General features: G+C 44.5%; 1 protein-coding gene across 8 annotated transcripts in view; it reads right to left on the bottom strand.

The window, feature by feature from the left end:
• LOC139554765 (histone-lysine N-methyltransferase ASH1L-like) overlaps positions 1-12,402 on the bottom strand; it is a 45,113-nt gene that overhangs the window by 16,652 nt on the left and 16,059 nt on the right. For 5 of the 8 annotated variants that reach the window (XM_071367889.1, XM_071367886.1, XM_071367884.1 and 2 more), the window contains 11 exons: positions 12,272-12,366; positions 12,099-12,172; positions 11,790-11,835; positions 11,449-11,557; positions 11,008-11,214; positions 5,401-5,547; positions 3,882-3,990; positions 3,062-3,217; positions 2,374-2,444; positions 2,104-2,267; positions 977-1,129 (listed from right to left, as the gene is read on the bottom strand). In XM_071367889.1, coding sequence (XP_071223990.1) covers positions 977-1,129; positions 2,104-2,267; positions 2,374-2,444; positions 3,062-3,217; positions 3,882-3,990; positions 5,401-5,547; positions 11,008-11,214; positions 11,449-11,557; positions 11,790-11,835; positions 12,099-12,172; positions 12,272-12,366 — 1,331 coding nt within the window. The other 3 variants (XM_071367887.1, XM_071367888.1, XM_071367890.1) reach the window with 2 other exon arrangements.

Below are 12,402 nucleotides of genomic sequence, written 5' to 3'. Positions count from 1 at the left end.
CTCATCCAGCAACGGTATTGTTTTCTTAGCAAGGGAGGAGTATTCTCCACCTGGGCGGACTGTGAGAGGATCACGTACAAACGCAATGATATCCTTGGGCATGCTGTAGTCTTCAAATCTGGTGGAGAAGTTGTCCCTCAGCTGCTTGATGAAATCTTCCATCACCTGTGTGACAATGCTGCGGCCTGGTCCCTCTGCCTGTTGTTTCTTCAGTGTGCTGAAGTGCAGTAGCCTTCCAGATGACAAGTCTAAATCGAACAACTCAAGCTTCCTAGTAAAGGCATCAAGTTTTTCCACCATCTCCACAGGGGTTTTCCTTCTTCCTTGTAACTGCAGATTTAACCCGTTTAAGTGACAGAATGTCAGCCCAAAAATCTGTGTGTGTAGCTTGCAGTTAACGCTTCAACCTTTCTGCTTCGGGCCACTTGAAAGTTCCAAGCTTAGATTAATAATGACTTCTGAGATTGAACTATTGGCAAACAGTGACATTTTCATTGCAAATAAGACACACTGGCTTCGCATTGGGAAAAGATGGTAAGATGAACGCATATCTCTCTGTACATTCTTCCCTGAAACCTAGATGTTCCTTATCTACCTTTCTTTTGATACTATTGATACAAGCTAATGGATCTGAACGAATGTTGATGTAAAAAAAGTAGTGTAGCCTACAGTAGGCTAGTAGACCTGTTTTTCCCCACCAATCAACGCACAGAAAAATATACATTTATTTTTTTATTGAGACATGGTGATTTTATTTCGCGTATTTAGATCAAAATTATTATGGTATGGTCACTTTGTATTATGTACAAATCAGATGTGTTAAAAATTTTGTTCAATTTGTAGTGTAGGCCAATTAATTGTGCTAATATTATATCCCGTCAGTGTAAATAAGAAATTTACTTGCCTAGTTAAATAAAGGTGTGTGAGCGTGTTGCATGTGTGCGCGAGCGCAAATGTGTGTATGTGTGTCACTGACCCTTGTAGCTGGTGATCATGTCACAGATCTCCTTGAAGATGTGCGCCAGGCGGGCGGTGCGGGTGACCTCCGTGTTCTCCTCGGCTGCCGCCAGCCTCCGCGTGCGCACCGACCGCGACGTCTGCAGCGCCGAGAACTGTGTTAGGAACACGTCTGCGATGACAAAGGGACACACGCACAGAGCGATTGAGTCGACAAGCCATCACAAACACTCCCCTTGACGCCACATACAAAAAACAGCATTCATATTCCGGATTTAACTGGGGTTTCTCCGAAAAGCTTTGTAGCACTAACGTCATCATAAGTCTATTGTAGGGAAAGGATGAAATATTATCTTAGTGCTACAAAGCTTTTGGGAAAACTTACCCCGGGCACATTCCTGCATATAAAAATATACTGAGCAAAAATATATTTCAACGATTTTACTGAGTTATATGAACTGTAAGGAAATCAGCCAATTGAAATACATTCATTAGGCCCTCATCTCTGGATTTCACATGACTCGGCATGGGCCAATCAGAATCAGTTTTACCCCACAAAAGGGCTTTTTTACAGACAGAAATACTCCTCAGTTTCATCAGCTCTCCGGGTGGCTGGTCTCAGACGAGCCCGCAGGTGAAGAAGCCTGATGTGGAGGTCCTGGGCTGGTGTGGTTACACGTGGTCTGTGGTTGTGAGGTCGGGTTGGACGTACTGCCAAATTCTCAAAAACAATGTTGGAGGCGGCTTATAGTAGAGAAATGAACATTCAATTCTCTGGCAACCACTCTGGTGGACATTCCTGCAGTTAGCCTGCTGTCAGGTGGACACCTGTCAGGTGGATGGTTATCTGGGCAAAGGAGAAATGCTCACTAACAGGGATGTAAACTAATTTCTGCACAAAATGTTTGACATTTTGGGGATATTTTATTTCAGCTCATGAAAAATGGGACCAACACTTTACCTGTTCATATTTCTGTTCAGTATAGAATGATTATTCTATTCAGTCTAGTTCTGTTTTGCTGCACATGTGGGTCTCACACACCTTTGACTCCTCACACACACAGACACACACACACACACACACACACACACACACACACACACACACACACACACACACACACACACACACACACACACACACACCTGACTTGATGTTTCCGTCGTCGCGGATGACTCCTCCCCAGCGTGTGTAGATGGACAGGCCGCCACTGGCCTCCCTCTCGCCTTCCCTCTTTAACAGCTCCTGCTTCTCCCTCATCTTCTCCCAGTTCCTCAGTAGGAACACACAGTGCTTGAGCACGAAGTTCCTGAGCCACAGAGAGAGAGAGTGGTGAGTGTGTGTGTTCTGTTGGCGTGGGTATGTGTGTGTGAAGGGCGGATGGGGTGTGTTTGGCACGTGTGCTGTGTGTGTACCTCTCTCTGTTGGACATGGGTTTCATAAGAAGGTGGGGATAAAACTTGCTGCTGTCACTTGAATCCTCCTCCTTGGGAAAAGAGAAGAGGGGGAGAGTTAGAGATAAAGGAGTACTGATCCTATGCTGCTGTCACTTGAATCCTCCTCCTTGGGAAAAGAGAAGAGGGGGAGAGTTAGAGATAAAGGAGTACTGATCCTATGCTGCTGTCACTTGAATCCTCCTCCTTGGGAAAAGAGAAGAGGGGGAGAGTTAGAGATAAAGGAGTACTGATCATATGCTGCTGTCACTTGAATCCTCCTCCTTGGGAAAAGAGAAGAGGGGGAGAGTTAGAGATAAAGGAGTACTGATCCTATGCTGTTGTTCAGTCCAGCCCTCTCACTATTCAAGTCCATTGTGTCATTTTTTTTATCGAACCTTCCACCTCACAAAAAGCTCCTTTGATACAAAGAACCACTCTGTTCTACATACACAGTGCCCTTAAAATAAACTTAGCCGCTCTCTAGGTTATAGAGCTAAAGACATGGCAAAAACTTGACTGATTTAGGACCAGAGTACAATTTCTTTGCCTATAGGCTCCATAAAAACGCTGTCGTTAAAACATTTGATGACGGTAAATATCAAAGACCCATTGTAGCGGCAGTAGCAAGACACCTGATATAACATTTCCTCTAGTCTCTCTCCCTTACACGCACTCGTTTTTTCAGCTGGTGCTTGGACTTGCGTTTCTCCTTGAGTCGACCCAGCCGCCGTGCCCCGCCTGTCTTTCCAGGCATCCCGTTGATTCGCTGGCTTTTCCCTCCGATGATGCCCCGGCAGCCCTCTGAGCCACATTTACACACTTGCTGTAGAGAGAGTGAGAGCGAGAGAGAGAGAGAGAGAGAGAGCGAGAGCGAGAGGGGAGTAGAGAGGGGAGTAGAGAGAGCGAGAGAGAGGGGAGTAGAGAGAGGGGAGTAGAGAGAGGGGAGTAGAGAGAGCGAGGGGAGTAAAGAAAGAGAGGGGAGGAGAGAGAGCGAGGGGAGTAGAGAAAGAGAGGGGAGTAGGGAGTAGAGAGAGCGAGGGGAGTAGAAAGAGAGGGGAGTAGAGAGAGAGAGATGGGAGTAGAGAGAGAGAGATGGGAGTAGAGAGAGAGATGGGAGTAGAGAGAGAGAGAGGGGAGTAGAGTAAGAGAGGGGAGTAGAGAGAGAGGGGAGTAGAGTAAGAGAGGGGAGTAGAGAGAGAGAGAGAGCGAGAGAAGTAAGCAGCAGTAGAGGGGGGATGAAAGGGGAGAGAAGTTCAAGGTAAGAGGTGACACAGGTAAAGGAATGTGAAGTGTGTGCCAAAAACAGGAAAAGGGAACGGTGTGGGAAAATTGAGATCGAAACCCAAACCCAGTGGAGTGTGCTCTTGAATGCTAAAACGACCAAGATAGATTTTTTGCCGCGGCACAAACAGATCTGGAACAAGGCTAAATTGAGGCTGTAACTGGGAGTGGATCGGGGGAAATGGTTAATGTGCCGCCACACCCACCTGCTCTTCGGTGTTGAAGGAGTGGAAGTTGTAGTCGTAGGTGAGCTCCGTGCCGCTGCTCATGTCCTTGAGGGCAAAGAGGCCGATCCTGTACACCCCATTCACCGACCTGCAGGAGTAACAGACACGAGGGAAGAAGAGTGAGGAGGGAGAACTCAGATTTGCCCAGGCAGGCTATGAAATGGCTACCCGGACTATTTGCATTGTGTGCCCCCCCCAACCCCTCTTTTTACGCTGCTGCTACTCTCTGTTCATCATATATGCATAGTCACTTTAACCATATCTACATGTACATACTACCTCAATCAGCCCGACTAACCGGTGTCGGTATGTAGCCTCGCTCCTTTTATAGCCTCGCTACTGTATATAGCCTGTCTTTTTACTGTTGTTTTTACTTCTTTACCTACCTATTGTTCACCTAATACAGGCTCTAACCAATAGTGCAAAAAAAGTAAGTAAGCATTTCATTGTATTTGGCGCACATGACAAATAAACTTTGATATGATTTGAACTTGAGCATAGGGCACAGCCAGAGCATAGGGCTCTGGTCAAAAGTGTACTATACAGGGAATAGGGTGCCATTTCGGGAGCACACTTTTTTAATCTCTCTGCACGGTACAACCGTGTAGGCTGCACTTTGCTGTATAATATACTCTTTCTGGGAGCACAAAAGGCAGTTTCAGCACATTGTCTAGGGGCACTAATACAGCTGTGTCCAAGGCCCCAGCTACAACGTCGTATAATCGCTATTCTGTGACAAGATGGAGGACTGGCCTCACGCTGGAAAAGCTCTATCCCTGTAGAATCTCTTATTCGAGGCCCACGCCACAACACCCCACAGCACTACAGAGAGACAGTTGTTAGATCGGTGTGTCCTAGTTTACTGACTGGACGTTCAAGAAGGAAAACAGGTGTCTTTTCTCAAAGGTCCTTAACCGTTTTTACGGTCTGTGTTCAAGCCCTTTTGGGGTTAACAAAACTTTTAACAATGAAGAAGCTTTTTATTAACTTCAACTGTCCTCCAAGAGTTGCTGAAATTCCTCTTCACTTAAACGGTGGGTTTAACATGTTGAGGTCCTCCTGTTTTACTTACTTTCAATATCGTAACCTTGGTTTAACTTGTGTTCTACCTTTCATGTATTATTCCTTGTAAAAAATAACAAGCTTTATAGACACTTAGTAAAACGTACCATTGTGTGTTATTAACAGACTGTCTTCTGTACTAGAGGTGGTGTTCTGGACATTAGCCTAAGGACTTTCAATGGAGAATATCCATTGAACATGCTTTTCAGTAAGTAGCAAGTGCGCATGCATGTCGGTTGGCTTGGTCTGTGTCCAGGAAACCATTCCTAGGTGAACCCCAAACACTACTAGAGTTGAACTGTGTGGCTAAGTTGGTAGAGCATGGGGGCTTTTAATGCCAAGGATTGCAGGTTCTATTCCCGCTCAGACGGTCTGGATAAAAGCGTCTGCGAAATGGCATGTTGTTGTACTATTAGTAGTAGTCCTACTAACTTACCACTTCTGCATCTCACAGTTGGGTTCACAGCTGTGGTTGATGAAGCGAGCCTCGTTGCCCATCCGGTAGCTGTCGATCACCATGCCGCTGTCCAGGTTCAGACAGTATTGGCCGCTGTGGGCGAAGTACTGCTCCATCATGCGACTTCTACAGGACACACAGAGGGGGGAGAGAGAGGGACATTAGAAGACATGGATATGAGAATATAAAGCAGAGTTTAGGAATACAGATGAACTCCATAGAACCATTCAAAATGCCCACAAAAATAATAGTGATTTAACATGAAAGAATAATACATTTGGCGGCGAATCCTTGCTAACTTCCACTTAAGGATGCGTTCGTAAATTCGCTCTGGCTATCTACTCCCGATTTCAGAGCATTCTCGTCTGAGTGTGCCAGAGCGCAGAATAACTGATGAATTTACGAACGCTCAACACCCGTTGAATATGGCCGGTGTCAGTAAACCTCTGCAAAAAAAGCATTATTAAATTGTTGCCAGGAGCACAGTTACAGTCCCCAACGCTCAGGATAACATAACACCCTAACCAGCTCTGCTAGGTCGAGAAAAATGGTCAGAGTGAGGTGTTTGTGTCTGGAAGTAGCTAGCAAGTTAGCCAAAATTAGCCAGTTAGCTTGGGTGCTTGACTGGCATTGTGAGGTCAGAACGCTCGGATCAGCCAGAGCGTCTAGTGTGCGCTCTGAACGATCTGAGGAGGAAACGCTCTGAATTTACGAATGGACAATCTGACAACGCTCTGGATTTACTAATGCCTAGAGCGCACTCTGGCACTCCAGAGTGAATTTACGAATTCAACCCTAAGTTGAATTTTCACATAGTTATAAATTGATGTCAATGGGAGACTAAGCGCTCTATTTTCAACTGGCACTAAGGAGGCGCAAGTGTCAAACGCACGTTACCTGACCTGTCTAAGATCAGTGGTCTTGCGTTGAAGTGGGAGGGGTGCCAATTGTTAAGTTCATGTTTTAAGTATCCCTATATTTATGCTAAGTATCCCTATATTTATGCTATTACGGGGCTATCACTCAGTCAAGAGTGCGCCTGCGCAGGGAGTCTTGTTGTTGATGGACCTAGCCTGGAGTGGAATGGCTACCTTGTAGTATGTTCATATAGTATAGTAAACTTTGTTAAACTGGAACCTTGTCGTTGTGTCATTTCGAGTTAACACCAATATCCTCCTAACAATTCAGTCCTCCACCATATCAACGACAGATTCTTTATAGAGAATGTAGGGGGAGGGGGGGGTTAATGGGGAGTCTATCAGTCTATACATCTACATTATATATAGATCTTTTTTTTTAAACACTACACGCATGTAGGGGAGACACTGGATACAACTGACAGGAGCCTCCTATTCTGTATAGAAGTTTGAACGTTATGCATTTAAAGACATTTAGGCCTACATGTGCACACAGTGCCATGGAAAGCCCAGCCTATCAATAATGGGTTTGGCTCATGAGATTGCTTTGAAATACATATGAATCACCAAAGCTTTATCGAAAGATCAAGTTTGGGAGGAGCAAAACAATGAGCCGATATCCCCCTTTTAATTATTGTTTTAGCCAGATTTCATTATTATTTTGGATGTGCGTAAAAGCCTCCATAGTCTACCTTAATATTATATGCCCACGGGGAGCAATTATGGTGCTTGTAACTGTATTTAGACAGAGCCTATTTAAAACCAGTTGTTTTGTTTTGATTAGAATTTGTGTCACATCTACTCACGCCACCGGTCCTGGGATCCATCATTACACACACCTGGCATCAATCATTACGCACACCTGCACGTCATCATCAGACACACCTGTACTCCAGTACCTCACTTATTACTAGGGATGCACGATATATAGGTGAACATATCGGAATCAGCCGATATTAGCTAAAAATGCAAACATTTAACGCCGATGTGCAAAACCGATGTCAAAGCTGACGTGCATACCTATATAACGTAGGTACATGCACTAATGGCGGCACGTAAAATTTGGCGCTACACGTGCAACACAGCATTCATAACTTAGCCCACAATGTCTGCTGTGTGGATCGAGCAGTCAACAAGTAGATTAGTCATTTGAAAGAGTAAGAACATTTCAGCGAGACAACTCAAAAGGTGAAATCCGTTAAAGCCAAGATACTGGAATTCATTGCCTTTGACAATCAACCGTTCTCTGTCGTGGGTGATGTTGCCTTTCGCCGACTGGTCAAGCACAGGTACACAATCTCAAGTACGCTATTTTTCAGATGTTGCCCTACCGGAGTTACACAGTAATAGCGTCACTGCTATTAGCTTCAAGACATACATACTATGGAATGCTGTTAGGGTCTTTGCGTGTCAAAAAAGATACAGTAGCACTGTAAAAGCTGTACAAAAAAGTCGGCAAACAAGCAAACACCGGCCACGAAACCGCGTTAGTAATAAAGCATTGTTTGTTTGACCACAACTTCTGGGGTAGCTAGCTTTAGCTTGGTACCTAGCTAGCACCAATACAACCAGCCTGAAAACAATGACCAGTAGAAACTGCAGTCATTTTCATTATTCTTAGCAACGATTTAGGAATCCTTGTGAGTAAGTATTAGCTAGGTTGCCACTTGTTGTTCGCCTGTTGAAATTGAACTTCAGTTCATGAAAATTAATAGCTAGCCAGCTACTTAACCCTGTTGCCCAAAGCTAACGTTATAAGCAGCCAGCTAGCTTAATCTGGCTAGTGAGGCTCGACCGGACTGGGTTATGTGTTGTGAAGCTAGCCACAATAAGGATTAGGCACAATAGTGGACTTTGCGGTTTGCCTTCAAAATAAAAGTACCTTTTTGAAAGTGTTGAAGAAGTTTATAATTGGTGGATTCATGCCATATTTAGACTAGATAATGTTAAACCAGGTTGGAATGTGAAGCAATGAAATGGGGTATCAGTCTACTCGGTGACACCCACAGAACACAACTGAGTTTACGCAAATACTAGCGTTGTAGCTCTTATCGCAGAAATGTGACTGTGTCAAATCACCTCCCCAGTCAGCCAATTGTGTGTGGACGTTCATATTGCACTGTACAGCTTTACCTAAGGATTGGGGATCAATGAAATGGGGTATCAGTCTACTCAATCAGTCTACTCAATACCCAATATATTTATCAGTATTGTTTTTCCTCTGGAATAGTGTTCAATACACATAGGTTGACAATAAATGTGGCTCAATTCACAGTTGTTTCAGAGTCCCGCAATAAAGCTACGACGTTAATGTTCTCTGGGTGTCACTGAGTAGACTGATACCCCATGTCATTGATCCACAATCCATAGGTAGGGCTGTACAGTGATTTGATTTTATATAACAACATTCCAACCTCTTTTAGCATGATCTATTCAATTATGGCATAATTCTACTATTTGTATTGATTTGCCTCACTATCAATGACATACTTTTTATTTTGAAGGCTAACCGCAAAGTCCACTATTGTGGCTAATTCTTATTGTGGCTAGTCAAATAGTGTTATCTACTGGTCATTGTTTTCTTTTTTGACACGCAAAGACCCAAATGGTGTTCCATAGAAATCCTTGTTGAGAATGAAGCGACTGAACAAATGAACAATGAAACAGCACAGCAAGTAAGTGAAAGAAATAGGTTTTGATTATGTTTTACTGGTAATGGGGGCATACGTAAATGCCAACAAAATAACGTTTTGATCAGTGTGGTGTTTGTGTGTGTAACCTTTATTTAACTAGGAAAGTTAAGAACAAAATTCTTATTTACAATGACAGCATATCCCGGCCAAACCAGGACGACGCTGGGCCACTTGTGCGCCGCCCTATGGGACTCCCAATCACGGCCGGATGTGATACAGCCTGGATTCGAAAACAGGGACTGTAGTGACGCCTCTTGCACTGAGATGTCGTGCCTTAGACCGCTGCGTCCATGTGTGTGTGTTAACTATTTAACTGTACTAGAATGCTTAAAAGGCCGCTAAAATGTTAAATATCGGTATCGTTTTTTTGTTGTCAAGGAAAATATCAGATATCGGTATCGGCTAAAAATGTCATATTGGTGCATCACAACTTATTACCTTCCCTATATCTGGCACTCCCTTAGGTTCCTTCCCCAGTCAGTATTGTTTATGTGTTTCATGTCTATACGTTACTTGTGCTTGTTATATTGTTCGATGTTCCGTTTATTATTAAACTCACCACATGCACTTGTTTCACTCCCAGCGTATACGTTACAATTTGATTAGAGTTATAGTCTTTTGTTTTATTTGCCACGGATATAAAGCACTCATCACGTCATCGTTGTTAAAATGGCAGAGAGTGAGACAGGGAAGCGACAGCAGGGAAGTCCTATATGGCAATACTGAGTTAAATGAGAAGGTGGTGAAATTTTGAAAGGTGGAATTGAGCTAATGGCAGTACAGGTACAATGCTTAACCATCTGAAACAGAGGCACCGAGAGACTCAAACCGTTGTTGGCAGCAGCGCAGGTCCCTGAAAACAGACATTTGACAGGCTTTTCACACCAAAGAAGTGCAATAATGGACAGCGTGAGAAAATGACACAGTGCTGATTATAGAAATGATTGCAGTTGATATGCAGCGGATGGAGAAATTGTGCAATGACTGCTCTGCAAGTACAAGTGTGTGCTCTCAAACAGCCCATTCGCGACCTTAACAATAGGGCTGAGACAGTCATGGAATTTTGGATGACGGTAATTGGCCAGCCAAATGACTGCGGTCACCGTAATAACCATTTAAATGGCAACAACAAAATATCATCACTTCACTGACGAGTCGCGGTTTTGTCTCACCAGGGGTGAAGGTCGGATTCGCGTTTATCGTCGAAGGAATGAGCGTTATTACACCGAGGCCTGTAATCTGGAGCGGGATCGATTTGGAGGTGGAGGGTCCGTCATGGTCTGGGGCGATGTGTTACAGCATCATCGGACTGAGCTTGTTGTCATTGCAGGCAATCTCAATGCTGTGCGTTACAGGGAAGACATCCTCCTCCCTCATGTAGTACCCTTCCTGCAGGTTCATCCTGACATGACCCTACAGCATGACAATGCCACCAGCCATACTGCTCGTTCTGTGTGTGATTTCCTGCAAAACAGGAATGTCAGTGTTCTGCCATGGCCAGCATAGAGCCCGGATCTCAATCCCACATTGAAAACGTCTGGGCCTTGTTGGATCGGAGGGTGAGGGCTAGGGCCATTCCCCCCTGAAATGTCCGGGAACTTGCAGGTGCCTTGATAGAAGAGTGGGGTAACATCTCACAGCAAGAACTGGCAAATCTGGTGTAGTCCATGAGGAGGAGATGCACTGCAGTACTTAATGCAGCTGGTGGCCACACCAGATACTGACTGTTACTTTTGATTTTGACCCCCCCTTTGATCAGGAACACATTATTCCATTTCTGTTAGTCACATGTCTGTGGAACTTGTTCAGTTTATGTCTCAGTTGTTGAATCTTGTTTGGTTCATACAAATATTTACACATGTTAAGTTTGCTGAAAATTTGACAGTTGACAGTGAGAGGACGTTTCTTTTTTTGATGAGTTTATGTAATAATATGAATAACCCACATATCAATACATGCATTCAAATCTATCTCACCTGAACTCGTGCTCGCTGACGACCTCTCCCAGGTACTCGATGATGAACTGGCCTGAGCGGAGGGGCTCCTTGGTGCGGATACCCCAGCCCTTGCCCTCGGCACGGAAGCGCTCCAGGCACTGCACCCACTCATGCCTCTGGATGTGCTGGTTGTCACACTGCTCCCCGCATGGACAAGTGCCGGGGGAGCACTCGGCAAAGCTCATCCTGAGGGATTGGGAGGAAATACTTATATTGCAGTGGGAGACACCAAGATTATTTATTCATATTAAATTAAATTCACATCTTGAGATGCTATTCCAAGGCAGATTTCTGAACATTTATGTAGAATTGAAGACCCAAGCAGGGTCGAAAGCGTTTTCCTTGTAGATAAACATAGCACGCCTGGGAGCATATACCAGTGTGCCAGTCTATTTTAGTCTCCAACACCAGTGTTTATACCTGTTGAGGCATTCGTCAAGGCAGCCTCTGTCGATGGCTTCCCCGGAAGGCCTGCAGTTACAGGTGGTGGCTTCATAACCCGAGACAGGCTTCACATCCACATAGACGTCTACAGTTACACAAGGCAAGGACATATACACAATAGCTTGACCAGACCATGGCAGCGTCCCAAATGGCACCCTGTTCCCTATATAGTGCACAACTTTTGACCAGGGGCCAATAGGGCTCTGGTCTAAAGTAGTGCATTATATAGGGAACAGGGTGCCATTTGGGACACAGCATTAAATAGCGTTTGGTTACATTATAATTTTAGCGACTGGATCTTAAGACTGTGTACTCACTTGATCTGATCTTTTTATAAAGGGGGACATCGGGCTTCTCGTAGAGCTAAAACCACCAAGAAATGTAGGTTATTACATCATAAGTAAGTAGCCTTGTCCGAGCTAGAACTGCTCATAGTCCAGGAGCCCATCTCCTGTTTATGTATCGTGAGGCAGCTTGATGTTCAAGTACACCTGCTGGACAGGACGCTAGTCTATCGCAGGCCTTACATCATAAAAGAGACAAATCCTTATATAGATAAGACAAATCCCTATTAAAGCTATTATAGCTTGTCGACTCTGAGGGGGAAAACACTTAGCAGTGATCACCTGGTCATGTTTCCACAGCCACAAGATGTCGTAAGGCAACTGGAAATCAATGCGCTTCTGTCTTAGGTACTTTCCTGAAAGGGGGGAGAGAGAAATGAAGTAACAAGTCATGACAAAGTGTGTGTGTGTGTGTGTGTGTGTGTGTGTGTATGCTTGCAGGCAAGAACACTCACCGACATGGATAGGGGCAGGAAAAAGCCCATACTCGTGTTCCCCAGGTGTGTACTCCAGTTTCTCTTTCTTCATCTGCAGGAGCTGACTACGAGGACTGAAAGAGAAACAGGAACAAAAAGAGAGTGAGATG

This window comes from Salvelinus alpinus, chromosome 26 (assembly GCF_045679555.1).
Source record: "Salvelinus alpinus chromosome 26, SLU_Salpinus.1, whole genome shotgun sequence".
NCBI lineage: Eukaryota > Metazoa > Chordata > Actinopteri > Salmoniformes > Salmonidae > Salvelinus > Salvelinus alpinus.
This window is presented reverse-complemented; position numbering and strand designations above follow the sequence as displayed.